Source organism: Semicossyphus pulcher, unplaced genomic scaffold, assembly GCF_022749685.1.
Source record: "Semicossyphus pulcher isolate SPU_LCO1_2020_fin unplaced genomic scaffold, fSemPul1.0.p SCAF_16, whole genome shotgun sequence".
Taxonomy (NCBI): Eukaryota; Metazoa; Chordata; class Actinopteri; order Labriformes; family Labridae; genus Semicossyphus; species Semicossyphus pulcher.
The window spans coordinates 333,227-353,426 of record NW_027211670.1 but is presented as its reverse complement, the minus strand read 5'-3'; the positions used below and the strand labels follow the sequence as shown (position 1 = coordinate 353,426).

The 20,200-nt window shown below is 39.9% G+C and overlaps 1 protein-coding gene across 1 annotated transcript in view; it reads right to left on the bottom strand.

Annotated features, from left to right (window-relative positions):
- Window positions 1-2,815: 2,815 nt before the first annotated feature.
- The window catches only part of myo15b (myosin XVB), a 58,723-nt gene continuing 41,338 nt past the window's right edge, over window positions 2,816-20,200 (bottom strand). The window contains 27 exon segments of the mRNA XM_069664666.1: window positions 2,816-2,902; window positions 3,207-3,353; window positions 4,112-4,245; window positions 4,333-4,466; window positions 5,709-5,860; window positions 5,953-6,101; window positions 6,731-6,827; window positions 6,918-6,995; window positions 7,118-7,212; window positions 7,342-7,472; window positions 9,399-9,475; window positions 9,586-9,662; window positions 9,763-9,835; window positions 10,897-10,960; window positions 11,072-11,171; window positions 11,223-11,390; window positions 12,870-12,981; window positions 13,084-13,225; window positions 13,455-13,570; window positions 16,184-16,302; window positions 16,781-16,856; window positions 16,997-17,056; window positions 17,713-17,819; window positions 17,958-18,174; window positions 18,367-18,457; window positions 18,961-19,117; window positions 19,504-19,632. Of these exon segments, the coding sequence (XP_069520767.1) occupies window positions 2,816-2,902; window positions 3,207-3,353; window positions 4,112-4,245; window positions 4,333-4,466; window positions 5,709-5,860; window positions 5,953-6,101; window positions 6,731-6,827; window positions 6,918-6,995; window positions 7,118-7,212; window positions 7,342-7,472; window positions 9,399-9,475; window positions 9,586-9,662; window positions 9,763-9,835; window positions 10,897-10,960; window positions 11,072-11,171; window positions 11,223-11,390; window positions 12,870-12,981; window positions 13,084-13,225; window positions 13,455-13,570; window positions 16,184-16,302; window positions 16,781-16,856; window positions 16,997-17,056; window positions 17,713-17,819; window positions 17,958-18,174; window positions 18,367-18,457; window positions 18,961-19,117; window positions 19,504-19,632 (3,089 nt within the window).

Below are 20,200 nucleotides of genomic sequence, written 5' to 3'. Positions count from 1 at the left end.
CAAGACTTTTAAATGTAGGGCATTTACATTATTCTTTTGCTAAGGGTCTGAATGCTTCTTCTGTCAGGATTTTGTAATAGTACTGCAAAATCAGCAGGAAGGTAGGGCAAAGACAACAAGTTAATGTGTGCGAGACTGGCAGAATTCAGTTTATAACTAGCTTCCTGACTCTTGTTAAAATGTATGAGAGTCAAACCAAAGTAAAACAGACAAAAGTTAACAATAACTTAAGAGTCAGTGTGTATAAGAATGGGACTGCTGGCAGATGATTGTGTCAGTGTGACTGCAGATGGGAAACTAGAGAGAAAAGTAGCAACCCAAATAATGCCGTGCTAAAAATAACTCACAACTGCAGCATCCTTGAGACTCAAAACACATACTTACACAAATTTGACTCTTACATAACATGCTTGGATTTAAAAGATATATAGTTCATGTTATTAAAAGAAAGAGAAACCTGTGACCCTTTATTAATGACTTGAATTGAAATATAAGTATATTATTATTATTATATAAGTTACTACAACATGTTTATAAGGTATAAACTATTAGTAAAGTAACCATGACATAGTCCCTGCCTGCCCTGGATTTGGATTATGTGGTCTTAACTACACAGAAATTCAGACAGGGGACAGCTCTCCTCTGACCTTCAGGCTGCGTCACTGCAGACAGCACTGTGTCAGGAGATACTCAGGTCGGGTTGCCTCTGTGTATAAATCAATACCTGTCAGCCCTGGCTGGGCCTGTTTTCAACCCTCTAAAGATGACTGTTCCTCATAGTGGGGCTTTAATATGATCCTGTTTGTGGGAGCCAATAAAAGATGGGGCCTGGCCAATACAGGCAGAGCGCAATGCACCATTCTCTGAAAAACTACAACCACAACAATGTGCAACCAATGCTGCAATGCTAACATATTGTCAGTAACCTGCTAAAAGCATTATTCAGCAAGTCAAAGGATTATTGTAGATCCCTTTGTCCCTTTGTCAGAGAGGAAAAGTTAACTGAAAAACTCAATATTGTCAGTCTGTCTGAGTATCCTTCTCCTTACCTTGTTTTTGTTGGAGAAAAGACACCACTGAATGGGCAGAAGTTAAATACTTATTTACTACTATTTAGTTTAATCAGGTAAGATAATCATGTCACAAACCATGCCTTGTGTAGCTTTAATCTATACAGTTAGTGCCGACAGTTAGTTAGTCCTCATTATTTCTGCTGCTGGCTCACATTTTATCGCATGTATCTAATTTGTCATCTTAAAGTCTTGCCTTTTCTGTTTGGATGCTTTTACAAACATAGTTTTGAGTACTTAACCGTGTTGGTATTGCATCTCACCACACTGAATTTTTATTATATATTTTATTATTCTGTTGTTTGCTTGTGGACAAAAGAGTTGACACCTTAACACAATACAAAGTGACTGGAGAGGAAGGAAATGTTTCCAACCTGGGCAGGAATCAATTGCACTCTGTCTCAATATAGAATAATAGGCAATTTTTTTAACTTATGAGGAAAGATCTTTTATGGATTTTACACCATGTTTTTCAAAATTAAAAAAATTGCCATGCCGACATTGACCTTGAGCTACCTGTTTCTTCATCAGCATAGCAGCAACCTATTCTTGCCAACGACTTAAATCCAGTCTGTGATTATGGGTGTGTTCCAATGCCCATACTTCTATATTATTTCGAACACCAAAAACACCTGGATATTTTTCTACATCTGGTTGATTTTACAGTATCAAGTTCAATACGGGAGTTCAGTTGCAGTTTTTGATTTTGCAGTGTGCAAGTTAGCTTGCTTTATTAGCAACTCTCACCTAGCGGACAGTTCATGCACAACGTCAACATATGTCCAAATTGTACATTTACTGCATGCAAAGTATGCAACTGTATAGTTAAAGTATGCAATTCAGAACACAGGGCCCCTCTTGTCCTGCCTCTTGCTAAGACCCTCCCTCTTTTTCCTCCGTCAATGTCCAGTTCGGTCTCTTCATCCTGCCAAAATGTTAGTAGTGAAAATACCAGGCCAAGAGATGTTTGCGTTTCTTGTCATGTAGATGTCCGATAGAAGAGACTTTTTTCTGTCTTCTCAGATGGTTTCATTTAAAAAAAAACTCTGAAACAAATATTGATTACTTCTCAAATAGTTAAAGAAAATAATTATTTTTTCCTTTTCCTTCCTCTTTCATTAATCATGGGGAGCATGTGAAAGTGATTAAAAATCCCAAAAGGAATGTTGACTGTCTGCCACTGGGATTTTGTGGATGGAAGCTGAACCCTGAACAACCTCAGGGGGCAGAATCCTGAAGATTAGATCAGGTCCAAGCTGCGACAGAGACTCATTAGTATAACAGTGTTTATAATCTGTTTTAAAGAGTAACTGCTCTCTGTGCAAATCATTTAAATCTGAGGAAAATAAACTCATGAGATTTAATTAATCAACATATTTCTTTAATACTTATAAATGATCCACTTATATTACATGACATCATTAAAACATTGATTAACAAACCTTACAATCAGAATTCAAATTCACAAAAGGTTCATTTTAAAACACTGATTGTGTGACACCAGGTGAATTACTGTAGCCCCTAATGCTTCCACTGCATCCTTGGATCACATCATTACATTACATACCTGCTGTCAGATAACAAAACGCTGGAGAAAATATCAGCATTGTGTCAGTGCATAATCATGTTTATATTCAGTCCATTTCATTAATGACACAAAGCGCAGAAAAAAGGATAAATTAACAAAAAGGCTTACATAACTGGCAGGACATATAGCAGGTGATCGTGTTTGTGTGCGTGTGAGTCTACAGCTGGTTTGAAATGGAGCTGCTGACTGATGATCGGATCAATTCATCCATTATCAGAGCGAGGGTGGAGCACAGCTCCTTAGGCTGAAAGACACAAACAGATTAAATCAGAGATCAAAGCAGACATTTTCAGGATCATTACATTTAAATATCTTATATCAGAATTCAAACAGCAGCTAATATCTAAATGGAGCTCTTTATAGATATATATATATATATCTGTAAAGCAACAAAAAAATTAAGACTTAATATATATTATAATATTTTCATCATTCTAAGAGTTTTTCATGTTTTAGCAACATGTCCACATCTGTCATGCAGTGTCTAGGTACAAAAACACCACCAGGTTGTATAACTTGAACAGCCAGTTCAAACTGTGAGTCGTTACCTGTTTGAGATGAATGGTGACTTTTTTAGGACGCACTGGATTGCCATAGTGAATGTCCACTGCTGGCACTTTACTCTTTACTTTACTCTTTTTGTGGATGGTTCGCATGGACTGCACGTCCGCCAGAGGAATCCGAAACACTTGCTCCTGCATGAGATGAAAGAATAAAAAATGTTGGGAACCTGTGTCACACACCTCTCTCTCTCCTCATAGCCACCAGACTCTATTGACAAAGTAACTTGCTTTACCTTACAGAAAACGGGAGTTGCCTGTGCAGCGCTACCTCCATCAGTTAGTTTGTTTGAGTAACTTTGGTGTTTTCAATTGTAAGTTCGGAGACAACACAATATTTTTGCAACACAAAGAATCTTAAAGATCAAGGCAGCTGCAGACCAGAAACTCCCTTTTTCTCAAAATGAAATGAGTGTTTTTATCAATGGAGTCTGGTGGGTTTGAAGAGAGCCATATTGGGGATTTTTTTCTATATTAAAAAAGGTATCTTACTCTATAACATCAAGGTCCATATATAATAAACTTTTTGTAATATGAGCATGAGCAAAATGTCAGGCATTGAAGAAGTGAGTCAATGTACTCTGTCACATGTACATTAATTTGAACTTGACAAAATATGATTATAGTTTAATTAAAAATCAGAACAAGGGTTTATTGCCAAGTAGGTTTACACATATTGGTGAGAGCAATAAGCTTACAGTATCACATTAAATAACAAAATAGTGCAGAGTACAGACAAAAAGAGATTATCATTTATTCTCATGAAATGTGGCTTTAATTAGTCCCATCTTGATTAAATGACATATTTATCCTCATTAAACTGAAATATAATGTGTTCATAAACAGGCAGAAGGGTTAAAGTTTAGTTAAATCCTAATGATGGCTGTATGTACCTGTGTTTTGGAGTTAAGGAACAGCACCCCCTCCTGGCTGATGCTGACCATGCATGGGGACGGACAGCCGCTCTGGCTGACCTTCTGCGCCATGAAAGTGTTGGAGCCAAACAGAGGGAGGGAGCTCAGGATCTCTGAAAAACACAGGTATCAGACGAATGCAGTTATTATCAGTTTAAGAGGGAAGGAGAGTGGAAGAGAAGAGAAGAAGTGTTACCCACCAATGAATTGTATTTTGGCTTCTTGAGGCTGGACTGACTGCATGTTGTGTATCTGTGCCTGACAGAAGGAAAGGATCTCCTCCGTGTAAGCGCTGATCCCGCCCTGTTTCGGCAGGTACTCTTTTATTTCAGCCCTTACAGAGAAATACAATCACACAGGTGTCATTATATACATAAATACATTTAAATGAAATTTGGCATGGAGATATATTACATTGTAATATAGTGTAATAAATTGTAATATATTGTAATAATTACAACATAGAGAACAAGTTATGTTATTTTCTCCTCCTTCTAGTCTATATATATATATATTTATTTTGTCTTCGCATTGAAAGGAGCCAGCTGAGGTGCATCTAAATAGGATGCCTTCTGGGCAACACCCTGTGGAGTTTTTCCGGGGATGTCCAACTGGGAGGAGACCCTGAGGTAGACCCAGAACTCGCTGGAGGGATTGTATCCCACCTAGCCTGGGAACGCCTCGGGATCAATGGAAGGAGGAAAATGGAAGGATGGATTCTAGTCTTTATGTTCAACAAAATAAAGTTCTGACTCCAACACAAATTAATTTTGTGTTTTCAGACCAAAAGTGAAGCAAAATTAGTTAGTGTATTACCTGCTTAAATATGACCCCAGGTTTGTTGACTTTAATGAGCACAATCTGTAATTATTAACCCTCCCAGGTATATTGGAAAACTAAACATTAGTGTGGCTTGTTTTGTAACATCCTTCTGCAAGAACTGTGACTGGATAAACTCTCCTGCTGCTTCCGGCTACTTGAGGCTGACCACATCAGTTTAATGAGCTGTTATCTTGGATCAGTACCAGGATTTCTCTGATGGAAACCAACAAGCAAGTAGCATGTTGGCTCAAATCTGACTTACTTTAGCAGTACAAACCCAAGATAAACAAGATTTTGCTGTAATATTATTGCAATAAACTGGAAAAAGGATACAAAAAAACAATATCATGATGCAGGTTTGTAAAAAGTAAAAAACTTCCTGCTCTGTCAGGTCTGTCTGCAAAGTGGGACAAGCAAACATTGTTTAAAATGCTTGGTTTTTTTTTCATGGATCGGATCGGGCATTTCTGTTGCATCCAACATCCAAGTTGTTGCAACACAGCATCAAGAAAAGCGAATTTGGGACAGTTTGCATTGACTTTGCACATAATTGCTTCACTTCTGGTTTGAACTCACCATAATATAGATATTTCTTAAGTGAGGGACGATTTAAAGACGATACTGTCTACATGTTTGATGTAGAACAGCAGCTGTATATATGCTTTCTATATACTGTAATGTGTTTGTGTTGTAATATTTATTTCCTAAACAGATCAGTGTTGTGTAACTGGGACTCTCAGTGTGTTTGACTCACAGTGAGGGATAGTCAGTGAGCCCCTGAGCCAGATGCTGCAGCGCTGACAGCTCTGCAAACTGCTGGACTTGACTTGACTTGACTTGGACTGATGAGGAACCTCCTGCAGCAGGAGAAGGCATCAGCAGCCCACTCAGATAGTCACCCCGGAGCTACACACACAGAAGATAGCAGTTAGATGGAAACTGGACCCTTGGGTAGAAATGTACCACTCCTTCTGACTGCTTTGAACTGATGCTGTCACCTGCTGGTAGTGGAACTCCATATAGAGTTCGCTGTCGAAGGTCAGAGGGTTCCTCCACATCACTCGTCTCAGGGAGAAGAAGATGGAGCCGTCGTCAAGGACAAAGTCGAACAGATACTCCTCAGGGTGGAGGTGACGCACCATTCCATCTTACAGAGGAGGAGCAGAGGAGTGAAGAGGAGGGGCAAGTTCAAGTTCTTCATTTGTCATGTGCAAAACAATTACTGCGAGGCTGTCATTGGTTGTCATAGTCATGACTCAAATCTTAGACAAGTCAGAATCATGTGTCATGAGTCCACACCTTTGTTAGATAGTTTTATGGGACAGAAAAAGGCCCTGAATCTGCCAGTGAAGCAAACTGTAGAAGAAGAAAAGATACAAAAGGAGGACCTGACTATTGCAGCTGACTTTATTTCTGTACCCACAGCCGAGCCATCTGAAGACTGCAACACATGAATTGTATTGAATTGTTGAGTATTGAGTGGGTTAAAGGCTTCACAATCCGCCAGAGTTGGATGGAGATGGGCCACTTCACACTAACTGTAACGTTTTCCTTCAGTGTTCTAAAATGATTTTGTATTGTGGTGAAGTTTTGGTCTGGATTGACCTAAGGAGCTCTGTGTCCACTTTTCAAACTCTTTTCAAACTCACTTAGTCCTCTGGCTTTCTACTAACTGATGATAAAAGACAAGCTGTTTTTAATTAAACTGCCTCATATTTACACTCAATGTATGAGTCTACCTGGGCTTCCTATATCAATTATAAACATCTGACTTACCTTGAGGTCGGTTGGCGAGGATGGAGAACTCTCTGACTTCTGCAGGATTTAAGATTCCCATTTCTTTACAGAAGTCTGTCACTACATCTGCTGCCATCTAGAGGAACATATAAAAGAATATAACCACAGAGACATGGATAAAAACAAAAAGAGTGCTTGTTTGTTAATAAATAAGAATGCATCTTACACTGAAGATGCGTATCTTGATGGGGAATTTCACTCCTCCTGGCAGCTCGATGGGAATGCGACGAGAATTTCTGCCGGCCTGCAGAAACCAGGACACAATCAGAATTAGTTGATATGTGAATCAGATATTGATTGATGAAAAAGATTAAATACACCATGAAAGGCATGCATTAATTTGCTTGCATGTGTAGGTTGACTTGCCATAATGGCCTCCATCTCTGCGTGTGAGGGGATGTTCCGGCGACCGCCGAAATTGAGAGCTCGCTGAAGGTTATCCAGACAAACAGACGCCAGCTCTGAGGACAGATGGAAGGTTTAAAAAGTGTGCTAACAGAAACATCTGAATAAATAGCTGTTTCTTTTTTATTAAAAAGAGATTGAGATTATTGTGAAGATGGTAGCTTATAAACTTGTGTTTCTCCTACCTTGGTATGGGTGTTCGTAATCCTGAGTGATGTCTTGCAGGTGATGTGTGACGTAGGGCTGCAGAGTACCAGAGCAGGGGAAGAACCCGGTCACCAGGTTGAGCAGCCGCCAGCCAAGGGTACAGGTGGACCTGAATCATTGCACAAATCAGACAAATAACAGTAAAAATTGTAAGAAGTTTTGGAGCTAAGTAAGATTTATTTTCTTTCTTGATACACTGTGTTGCTCCGATTGTTTTAGCTGTCATTCTTCTTCTCCTTTTTATTTTTCTCTGAAAAGTGAAGGCTGTGAAAACCACAATACCTTGCAACACCAAATTTTGCACGTGGCTTGCAAATTCTGCAGACTTGACCTCAAGGTGACGCTGTAATAATGAAGTTTGTGTTCTTGCAATTATCTCAAACTAACGGCAAAATTCTCTCACTATTTTAATCTAGCTTATGGAATAGGCTCACATCCATTTTTTCATACCGTAATACCATTTTGCCATAATACCAGGGTATAATGTATGTGAAGGCATTTTAATAAAAAGTTATGGAAAACTGCGGCTGGTTGGAGGGGGAAGTCGCTGACATACATGTATGACATGGTTATGCAATAACTTGGACATGTCTTGCTACACAACACAGGATATGAAATGTTAACATAAATTATACAACTTGGAGATCTCAGCAGATTTTTCGCTGATCTCTTTTCTTTTCTCTCTGGATCAAGTTTCAAGTAAACTTTCCAGAGCCATCTAATGAGGTCATCAGCAGTCGGCATGATACATGGCATGCTGGCAATAAGAAGTGTAAACCTGTATTATTTGTTACAGTTGCACCATCTTTCTCCAGTGGTAGCCTGACCTCTGGTGGCACATGCTGTGCATTACAGCACATGTACTCTATTATAATATCTTCATCAGTTTAATAGAAAAAAGAGCGTGTTGATTTTTGACGGTATTGAAATTCATACTGACGGGATTTCTAAATACCCTGGTATACTGTGATACCATGATACTGCCCAAGCCTACTATAGTTAGAGATTATTAATAGAGTTATCTGCATCTGCTCTTCCTCTATACATTTCTGATTTCTATGCTATATTTTCACAATTTTATAGAAATGTTGTTATGACAATCTGCCTAAGCATTGATTCTTCACTGAAGGTTGTAAGCTCCATCCGGTGTTTCTGTAACAGATTTATATACCTCAAGAGCAGCTTTATGTAGTGGAAACTAGGGGTCGGAATCGAAGGGTAACTCACGATGCGCAAATACGTGCCCCACAAGAATGATAAAATCACAAACAGCAAATCTGTGATGTTTGATATATTGCAAGACAATCATATAACGATACATCACAATATCTGATTAACTGAACAATACAAAAGGTGAAGTGCAGGATTAATGTATTTATTCACTGCAATTTGGTGTCAGTTTCACAGAATGTGACACAAACTGAGATGAAACCCTGTTCATGTTTCCAGTCTGTAAATTAAATTTACTGAACTATAGAACAAACAAATCGGGACTTTGGATTTGAAAGTGGCAAATGCATCTCTTAGCTTCTTTTCACAGCTGTCTGACATTATTCCGCTGTCTACTTCTTCTTTTTCTTTCATCTTGCTGTCAACTTTTCTTCCGTCAATTAATTCCATCCATGTTACCCCCAACCATGTCATAAGCGGTCATGAAGTAGTGACACGGTGAGACAAAACCGCAGGGAAATATGTTAAGAGCGGCTTATAATTGTAATTTAAAATATCGACATTTAGTGGCAGCCTATCGATAAATTGTATTGCACGAGTCAGGACGACGATATATTGCTGTATCGATATATTTTGTCCCGCCCCCTAGAGGAAACCACAATTAAATAGTTGAAATACAACGAAGAGTTTTGCTTCTTGTGAAGACAAATAAGAAACCAACAAATGCTCACAATCTGCGTGAATCTTTATCATCTCCAATTTCAGCTTTCATAATTAATTTGTCAAACTGATTTACTGATAGTTGATTGATTTCATTGTATTTATTACTCATCAAAAGTATTGAAAATATGATAAAAACACTCACTTGGTCGGATTGTTGGTGATTTGCTGGATGACCTGACAGTAGATTTCATCTCTCAGCAGCTCTTTCTCCTTCCCCAACTGAACAGAACAACAAAATTCTTGATTGATTTAAAGTCAGAGACAAACAGAAACTCCAAAGAGCTGCATAAACACAGTCCATCATGTGCGTTGTTTAAACGAGCACTGACCAGTAGGATGTGGTTCAGGCACTCTGACTCGGTGTAATTCTTCTTCATCGGCATTTCACCCATAAACTGCATCAGGTCTGGAGGGACAGATAAAAGTTAGGATGACTGAGTAACTGAGTAACTAAGAGTACCAGTGGTCTAAGTGTGCGTTAGTGTGATTTTAGTGGATGCACTCACTCATGAAGCACTGCACGGATAAATCATTGATCTCAGGATCATTGTAGAAGATCAGGGACTCCTTTATGGGGGCCTACATGAGAAAGATGACACTGTTAGTTTGTTTTATTTCATTCAGAAAGTCTCACTGAAATCAAGATCTCTAATATAAGGAAGACCAGTTGACAAATTACTTATTTACATAATTAAACAAAACAATTAAGTCATCTGGGAATATTTTCACAAGATTTCACAATAATCTAATACAGTTAGCAGAGTAGAAACATGTGCTTTTACAGTAAAATAATCCAAGAGGAATATATTAAATATACACTAGGTTCCAAAAAGTGTGAAGTTGCACCATTTCCATTATAAAAAGATGGCCGACATGACAGCTCCCTAAAAGTGAAGCCAAACCCTCTCTGTCGCCCCCTGGCTGCAATATAGCTCATAAAGCCCGCCTCCTCCATGTTAACAGATGGGACATGAGTCAAACTATAAAATCAAAATACACAACAAATACATTTTTCTCAAACATGGTTTCTGTCATTATAGTTAGTTCTTATCATGCTGATTTATGTTAAGTGTTCATTTTTCTGGCAAGTTTACTTTTAATTAGTTATTTGATGCTATAAAAAGGGGGTGTGGCCTTATGATTGACAGCTCTGTTGACAAATCAGGCTCCTCCAGCGTTCTGTTCCTGAGTAGCAGAGTAGAGGAGGAATGGTGAGAGGAGACGTAACTAACACTACAGGACCTGAATACTGCGGCTCCACCAGCCGATCTCTACTGCACACACTCTGGCGCCAAAGGGGCAAGATGGCAACGCCCACTCGGTATTTTGGCTTCACGTTTTTACATTAGAGGAGATGGAGACGCGTTGTCCATCTTTATAAACAGTCATTGGATTGCACCAATAGATTGCTTCAGCCAGCAGCTTGAAACAGACTTTCAGATATTAGATACAGACTTTCAGATATTAGATATTGAACTATCAGTCTAAAGTTTGACTGCTTTAATTAAAAGATATTATCCTCCTCCAGAAAGATATGTAGGTGTGAGCTGATCAGTGATTCAGATTTAAGACTTACAGGTCAGATTTTTAGGCTTATTTTACTCAAACCATGTAAAGAAAAAGGGATTGTACGATCTTACCTCAGTGTGCTCAACGGCCTCTGAAAAATCCCCATCATTGTCAGGCTCACCTGTAGTCCCCACTCTTTAACAAACAAATTAAGGCAGCACAAAATGAGCCAATGACATCCATGAAATAATGAAACCAAACCATCTGAACATAATCAACACAATAGTTTTCATTCTTCCATCGTACCTGAAGTACTGCTTGGCAAACTCAGCCATGGGTGAGAGGAGCTGCAGCTCATGGATGGAGCCCAGGACTGAGCCCATTACTGAGCCCGGGAGCGAGGCCTCTCTGCTGGGCTGCTCTGGTTTAGGGCTGTTCGTGTGCCTGAAGATGGGACCTGAAGACGGGCCTTTGAATGAACTGGCAGGTCTGGCACTCCTCATGCTCTTCCTCCTGTCGTCTCTTTTGAGCAGGTGGAGGCAGTGGTAGTCCGGGGCCGCAGACGGCTGGGTGAGTTCGTCTGAGAAGAGACCAGAGCGTCCTCCCAAAGTGCCAAAACGCCAGCCTGGTGGAAATGACAAAATTGATATTTCACAGTGAAATTTTAATGCATGGACTATACATAGACAGAGAACCAGTGGGCAGCTGGAGGACATTGTTGTTTGCATCATCCTGTTTAAATTGATCTCAAATAAAAATGACAATAGCCAGAGCATACATTCTTTTTCCACCAGAAAGAAAAGACATCTGTATTTCTTTTCATAGCATTTAAAAATACCATTATAGCCACTGTATTTCTCTTCTGTACATCTGGAGTGTACAAAACACTTTCTGTATATGTAAAATTTCAGAATGGTTTTGAATCAACATCTTGAGTGTTTATTTAACAAAACTTTGGGGGGGAATTCACCATAGGATTGCACAGCTTTTGTGCCCGCTAAACCTGTGCAAATGACACAAAAAGAGCCGAATTCTCAAAGCACACGCAGAGGGTTGAATGCACCCCAAAGTGAGCTGCACAGCAAACAGCGTCTCTGTGTGCTGTTTGTGCATATTTAAATGAATCATTATGCAAACATTTGGGGCAAATTTAGCTCCTTTCTATGCAAATGAGCCTCATGGCAAAAAGCACCCAATTCACAAACTCAGCGCTAACAGCACCGCGCACTTAGAGTGAAAATATTACCGTCTGCAGAGAGCTGGTGGGAACTGCAGCAAAGTATTATAAGGGCTGTCAGGCTCTGAGTTTACACTGATCATGACGACAATTCCACCTTTTGTTTGATCAAAACATTTTTTTTGTCTGTAAAAACAGTCTGTTAATAATATATTGTCATTACTATTATAATCGGCAGACCAATCGGTCTGGGGCGAGACTCAACCCTCAAAGCACACAGGCACACTTTGTCCACAGGTGTGGAGCCGTTACGTATCAAAGGGATTATTAAATAGACGAGCTGCTGTTGCACGCTGAAGCTGAATGAAGCTGCATTACTGACAGTGGAACTAGTAAACACCTGTCGAGTCTGGACTTTACATAAACTGTTAAAAGAACCGCCCCCTCCTCAAACTGCTCATCATTGATCTGTGGATGGAGTTTAGATCCGTCATTGTGAAGCTCAGTTAATGTCTGAAAGCGCAGCGCCACGCAGCAGAGACTGCAAAACTTTATGGGCGTGTTTGCGCTTGAATATCATCAGTACAATTTGCTTTATGAATTGGACCTTGAGACAGAGCAGATAGCGGGTGCAAATGCGCAATTCTTAGTGAATTCCTCCCTTGATTTTATTTGGGACACTGTTTCATCAATCAATCGTTTATTGACTTACACAAACTTTTAGCTTAGGTTGTACAGATTTTAGGCATATCCAGCATTTGAAAAATCGTAATAAATAAACTTAAATACAAGGAACATTACAACAAGCATAAATAGTAGGAGGACTGTTTCTATTGCTGCTATATAGGTTGAACAATGAACATACTAAGGTAGATCGAGCCCTAAAAACTCTCAAACACACGCCTGGCCTTAGAATGATGACCTCACCTGTCTGAAGTCCTTCCATTGGCTGCAGCTTGATGATGTCACCCCTGTTGAAGCTGAGCAGACTTTTATCATCTGTCATGTAACTCTTCAGGGCGACCACATGGCCAGAGTCCTGGAGAGAAGAGAGACAGAGTCACATGAGGAAAAGATCATCATCTGCAAATCATCACAGAAAAGATGAAAGATGATGACGAAGGCAGCAATGAAGAAGTACCCTGATGATTTCCTGGAGGAAGAACTGGATCATGGCAGTGATCTGAGGAGCTCTGGAGGACTGCAGCACCAAGTTTTCACTCTTCAGCTCCAGATGCACTCGGTCTGCACCCTGCGGGTCGACTGACAGCAGCTCTGCAAAACTGTAATCATGCAGACCCCAGTTAATTTTCTGTGCACAAAACATGAGCTGAAAGTGAATTTATTAGCTTTTCAGAGGGCCACTCTGCTTGGTGTGTTATCCAGCCTTGCGTCTCGAATCACATTTTGGATTTTAGCCCAGAACTTAGCATGTCACAGAAATAAAAAATGGATGAAACTGAGAAATTAAATAGTTTGTGCTGTGTTTTGGTGCAAAGTCTGCATGTTTACCTGTAGCTCCTGAGCTGGTGAAGGTGTTTGGGGTTGATTCCTGACGCTCTGACCATCTTCAGGAGACGAATGCCTCGATGAGACACACCTAACACCTGTGCGTCCCCGCTGTCCAACTGCAACAAATTAATTCACAAAAAAGATGCTTGTTGGTACTGGTAAATGGTTGGCGGTCTGGAAAGAACTAATGACAATGTGGGAAACAAGATGAAAATCCTAGCCATTAAAACCCTGCAAAAACTACAGTGCTGTGAAAAAGTATTTGCCCTCTTCCTGATTTCTTATATTTTTGCATATTTGTCACACTTAAATGTTTCAGATCATCAAACAAATTTTAATATTAGACAAAGATAACCAGAGTAAATACAACATGCAGTTTTTAAATGATGATTTCATTTATTAAGGGAAGAAAAGTTATCAAACCTACCTGGCCCTATGTGAAAAAGTAATTACCCCCTAAACCTAATAACTGGTTGTGCCACCCTTGGCAGCAACAACTGCAATCAAGCGTTTGCGATTACTGGCAATGAGTCTTTGACATCGCTGTGGAGGAATTCTTGCCCACTCTTCTTTACAGAATTGTTTGTAATTCAGCCACATTGGAGGGTTTTCCAGCATGAACGGCCTCTTTAAGGTCATGCCACAGCATCTCAATCCAGACTTTGACTAGGCCACTCCAAAACCTTCATTTTGATTTTTTTAAGCCATTCTGAGGTGGACTTGCTGGTGTGTTTCGAATCATTGTCCTGCTGCATAACCCAAGTGCGCTTGAGCTTGAGGTCTTGAACTGATGGCCGGACATTCTCCTTCAGGATTTTCTGGTAGAGAGCAGAATTCATGGCTCCATCAATTACGGCAAGTCGTCCAGGTCCTGACGCAGCAAAGCAGCCCCAGACCATCACACTACTACCACCATGTTTGACTGTTGGTATGATGTTCTTTTTATGAAATGCTGTGTTACTTTTACGCCAGATGTAACGGGATGCACACCTTCCAAAAAGTTCGTCAGTCCACAGAATATTTTCCCAAAAGTCTTGGGGATCATCAAGATGTTTTTTGGCAAATGTGAGACGAGCCTTTGTGTTCTTTTTGGTCAGCAGTGATTTTCGCCTTGGAACCTTCTCATGGATGCCATTTTTGCCCAATGTCTTTCTTATTGTTGAATCATGGACACTGACCTTAACTGAGGCAAGTGAGGCCTGCAGTTCTTTAGATGTTGTTCTGGGTTCTTTTGTGACCTCCTGGATGAGTCGTCAATGTGCTCTTGGAGTAATTTTGGTAGGCCGGCCACTCACCACTGTTCCAAGTTTTCTCCATTTGTGGGTAATGGCTCTCACTGTGGTTCGTTGGAGTCCCAAAGCCTTAGAAATGGCTTTGTAAACCTTTCCAGACTGATAGAAGTCAATGACTTTGTTTCTTATCTGTTCCTGAATTTCTTTAGATCGCGACAATGTGTGTTGCTTTTTATAGATCTTTTAGCCTACTTCACTTTGTCAGACAGGCTCTATTTAAGTGATTTCTTGTTTCAACAGGTCTGGCAGTAATCAGGCCTGGGTGTTGCTAGTGAAATTGAACTCAGCTTTCCAAAAAATGTGGTTAATCACAGTTAATTTGTGATTTAACAAGGGGGGGCAATTACTTTTTCACATAGGGCCAGGTAGGTTTGGTAACTTTTTTCCCTTAATAAATGAAATCATCATTTAAAAACTGCATGTTGTATTTACTCTGGTTATCTTTGTCTAATATTAAAATTTGTTTGATGATCTGAAACATTTAAGTGTGATAAATATGCAAAAATACAAGAAATCCGGAGGGGGCAAATACTTTTTCACAGCACTGTATATGCATATATGTATTTACAAGGGACATTTCTTGTAACCTCATAATGTTGAAGAACCACACTGGAGAATTTCCAGGGAAAACAGGGGTGCTATTTTCAACCCTTTAAACGCTCCCTCTAAGTCAAATAATACATGACAATAATGTAGGTGTTACTTTAAAGTGCTGACTCCACTAGCTGCCTGTTACTGTCTGGTGACATCAGGAGGTGTCAAATATCCAACTTCTATGATAAGTTAACAGTCTCTGCAGATATCATTAACATATTTTGATCATTGGTCTCCTTCCTTTAAAAATTATATATAGATTTTGAAATTGAAATTTTGATTTCTTATACATCTTTTGCATATAATCTATATGTATGTATTTCGAAGATGGACAAATATATTGATGCAATATTTTTTCCTTGCATGGAACAACCAAATAAATTCATTTTGCAGTACAACCTCAATTTAGAGAAGTTATGAAAAACTTGGTTGTGCTTTGTTTTATCCTGGGTAGGGGGGTTTGTTCTTCTACTAATAACATTGCTTATTACAACTTAACAGTTTTGTCTCACAAAGCGACTATGATTCCATAAACTCATTCTTTCCATGCTTAGAACAAGGCAATGGCTAGATGAAATTACTATTTCTTAGATTAGATGAAGACAAAATACAAAAACACTGTAATTTGGAGTAAAGGAGAAAATAATTAAATTTAAAAGATGAAAAAACTAGTTGGAAAAATTTGGTGTCAGTTTTCTCAGATCTGGGCTTCAGCAGCCGCGTCAGGCAAGAACTAAACCATCATTTTATCATCTTGAACAAATAGCAAGAGTTAGAGGTCTCATACAGACAAAAAAAACGTCCCAGTATCAACTACACCATAACACCTTCTGTCATGCTCACCTTCACAGGGAACAGGCGGGTAAAGTAGTTCTCCCAGTTGTCTCGAGCAGCAATGACAATCCTCTTCTTCATGTTGTCGTTCTCGATTGTGCTGATGGTGGTCCCCACGTTGAAGTTTGCTACAGAGGGAAAAGATAAGGACAGGAAACTAATTAAGAATTAATATTCATTTATTCAACATCTGAAGCATTTAAGAATCAGCCTGCTCTCACTCCAAACTTATCAAATACAGCAGCTTGGTGGGCGGCCTACTCTTCAGGCACATCCACATGGGTCAGTGGTCAGGGGCAATGGATGGGTCAAACAAAGAGGGGACTTACATACAGAAAACCTTGTTGCACTTCCAACTGTTGCATGTCCAAAACTCATAACAATGTGAAATGTTTCTCAGCAAGCTTTGATATGAAAGAGTTTTTTTTGAAAGTCTAAATGCATGATGAGTATTCTTTATTGCTAACCTGACCGCCAAGCCCTGCATGTGCACAGCTGAAAATAGAAGGTTACCTCATAAGATGAAGCGTTTTTGCTGCTGTTTTTGAACATTTTGGAGGGAGAATATGCAATAATTCTGCTTTAAGATGATGTGTCCAAACTCACCCAGCAGGTCCTTCATCTTCCTCCTCTCCTCTCTGCTGATCCTCACGCAGCTGTCAGAGTACGTGTCCCTCATGATCTAAAACATCAAGCAGTGACAGAGTGAGGAGTTTGATATATACTGCATATGATGTGCAATCTATAGTGATGAATATGTGGTTACTGTAGATAATTAAAGTATATCAGGTTAGTCATGATGAAAGTTGTAAATATACTAACCTGTTCACACAGCAGATTGAGGATGTAGGGCCTGTTGAACATCTCTTTAGGGTAAAACACCTAAAAAGAGAGAAAAATGATACCTGAGGTTAGTGAAGGGGGCTTTGAACGAAAAAAAGTTCAAATCTGTAATCTGTAGAAGATTAATTCCAGCTTCCACTATAAATGTAAGCAGGCTGCTACTGGGGAGGAGCTTTATTGTAGGGTCTCAACTTAGGAACACAACACTGGGTCCCACAGCACACAACTTCCATGCTCCCTACAGGCAGCCTGAAGCCACAGAGCTCTTCTTTTACCCTCCTCTGCCCTTTGTGGAAATAAAGACATTCTAAATTGTTTTTTACAGTTGAGACACAGAATTCAACACAGAAGCTTAAAATCATCAAGTGATTTCTAATCTACTGCGAGCACTTTAACAGCGCTTGTTTTCACCTAGAAGGTTGGTCATTCTTTGGTCGTGGGAGGGGACGTTTGGCTGCTCTTGTCTATTCTCAACATCTCAAATTCTTTTCAAAATAAAATGATTCTACCTCTAATTAATTATTTTCTTTATTGGTGGTAATAAAGAAAGTTGATTCTCAACATTCTGACATTCATCTTAAAATGCGAATAAAAAGAAAATCTTTCTCCACTCATTTTTTCTTTATGCCTGGCCCTTGTACTCTTCCATAGGGTGTGTGTGTGTGTGTGTGTTTGTGTGCATGTGTGTGTCTTACTTCTTTTCGGAGGTACAGTTTTCCCGGCATGTTGGAGTAGCACAAGTGAACACCAGGAGAGAAACGGTGGAGCTGCGAGCGAATGCCGTCCTCATCAGGCATCTCTTCTACATCTACGACAGATTAAGTTCGCTTACATTAGATAACACTGATTTGCAAGCTGGTCAGAACATTGTAAGCTAATACAAGAGAAGCTTTAATACACAAACAGGATGTCTGGAAAACATGATGGGAGTAGCACCCACAGAGAGCTGGGGCAGCCATCGGCGGAGGATCAGGGATGTTCTGAAGGAGGGGTGCTGGCTGTTGAGGAGGAGGTGGTGGTGGTGGTGATGGGGAGTCTGGAGGAGGAAGAAGAGGCTGCTGGGAATCTTTCAACTTGAACAGGTCCCGCAGGGACTGCTGCTTCTGCCTCATGCTGTTGGAGATGATGCGGGGACCACTGTTGGAGGGAGGAGGGGACTGTGGGGAGGGGGTCCTGGGAGGAGGAGGCTGCATCTTTGGTTTGGCTAGTGGCGGAGGAGGGGCCCACTGTTAAGCAGGCAGAAGAGGAAAATTAGAGGTTAAGCAGGCAGAAGAGGAAAATGAGAGGATGTATATTCCTGGCAGTGTTTTTGTTTGGATTTGCAGTAAGACTTTCCAGATTTTCCTCACCTTCTGTGGTGAAACAGGTGCTTTGTTTCTGAGTTTGGCCAGAGCTTCTTCTTTGGGGTCATTTTTCTTTACAAAATGACGTGTAGGAGGTCTGTGAAGAGGACGAAAACAGCAAAAAACCCAAACATTACAAAAGTTTTTTATCAGCAAATGGGGCCATTGTCAGATAAAGTAGCTCCTCTTTCAAAGCCGCCAAACCTTTTGACAAAAACAGTAATTTTGCTTTAAAAAACATTGGATTGCAAGTCTACCAATGCCTCAGTGACATACTTTAATTGTAATTCTTTGTGACTTTGGTGTTTTAAATGGTTAGTTTGAATCAAGCTTCATACTTGTGTCAAACCATAAAAGCAGCAGTAGACCAGCGTCTCCCTTGTTCTGCAAGGAAAAGATACTGTATTTGTCAATTTAGTATGGTGGCTTTGAAGAGTGCAATATAACAGCTGTTTGTGGTTTCAAAAAAGCATCTTACTCTGACAAAAAGGTCTATCTCTCTAGGGGAGATATTTGTGAGGGACAAAAGTTCTTAGTAGATCCAGCAGGATATGAGATCAAATGAAACTCTGTTTTGTGTTGGGGAAGAGTATCACTGACCTGACGGGCTCAAAGGGTTTGGGTTCTGTCTGGGGTCGGCTGTTGTACAGTTTGATGATTTCCCGGATGTTAGAGGTGGGTTCAGGCTGAGCCTTAGTAGGGGATGGTGCTCTCGGGGGGTCCGCCGCTCTGACAGGAGGACTGCGTGGACGTCTCACTGTGGGATAAAAAAGACAGAGTTAGCTCTTCATTCAATTAATTTTCTAAAAGATCAGTTTGTATCTCACACAATGGATACAAAAGATATTTCTTATATTTCTAGTCCCCTCAAAATATTATCTCGCCCCATGGATTGTTTCAAATTTCAAAGTCAAATTTATTTTTGTATAGCGCCAAATCATAACCAGAGTTATCTCGAGACACTTTACAGAAAGAGCAGGTCTAGACCGACTCTTTGTTATGTTATTTAAAGAGAGGCCCAACATGAATCACCATGAGTAGCACTTAGCAATATTCGACACATTGGCAAGGAAAAACTTCCTTTTAACAGGCAGAAACCTCGAGCAGAACCAGACTCCAGAACCAGAAGTTTCCTCTCCTTACCCTCAGGTTTCGGTGCTGTAGCTGGGGGTGAAGGACGAGGTGAAGGTGGGGAGTACTGCTGCTGTCTGGGTGGGCTGTAAGGGGCTCGTTGAGGCTTTTGAGATTTGGGTTCATGTTGGGGCTGTTTGCCTGGAGGACAGAGACATAAAAAGGACAGAGAAAATCCATGACTTAGAAGAAGACATACTAAAACAGCTCCTGCTAGCTTAGTAATTAGCTTGACCTGCTAGTGCCAAACTCCCATAGTGAAACTGCTGATTTAAGACTGCGATTAGATGTTCAATAATAGATAATACATCAAGTATTTTTTTTTTATTTGACTCCTGTATGTATTTTGTTTTTTTATGTAATAGTGTTTAAGAAATTGATTGTACGATTAATTGTTGTTCAGCTTTGACAAAAAGGTTAGGTCCTTAGATTTTAACTTTTTTGAAGACTTTTCCAATTAAATTCACAAGACATGAAATGTTGTCCAACAATAACCGTACAAAAATCTAAATGATTGTTATTCTTGGCGACCTGTAATAGGTCAGGCTTTTTTTATTATGCCAGTTATTTCCTGGATCGCCTCGGCTTCTTCCTGCAAAATTGCTTTGATGGCGAGCTACCCTTAAATTCCTTAAACCTGGATTTGGTTGAACAAATCCCTCTTTCCACAGTGTATGCTAAGACTGTACCTATTTTTTCTTTGGAACTC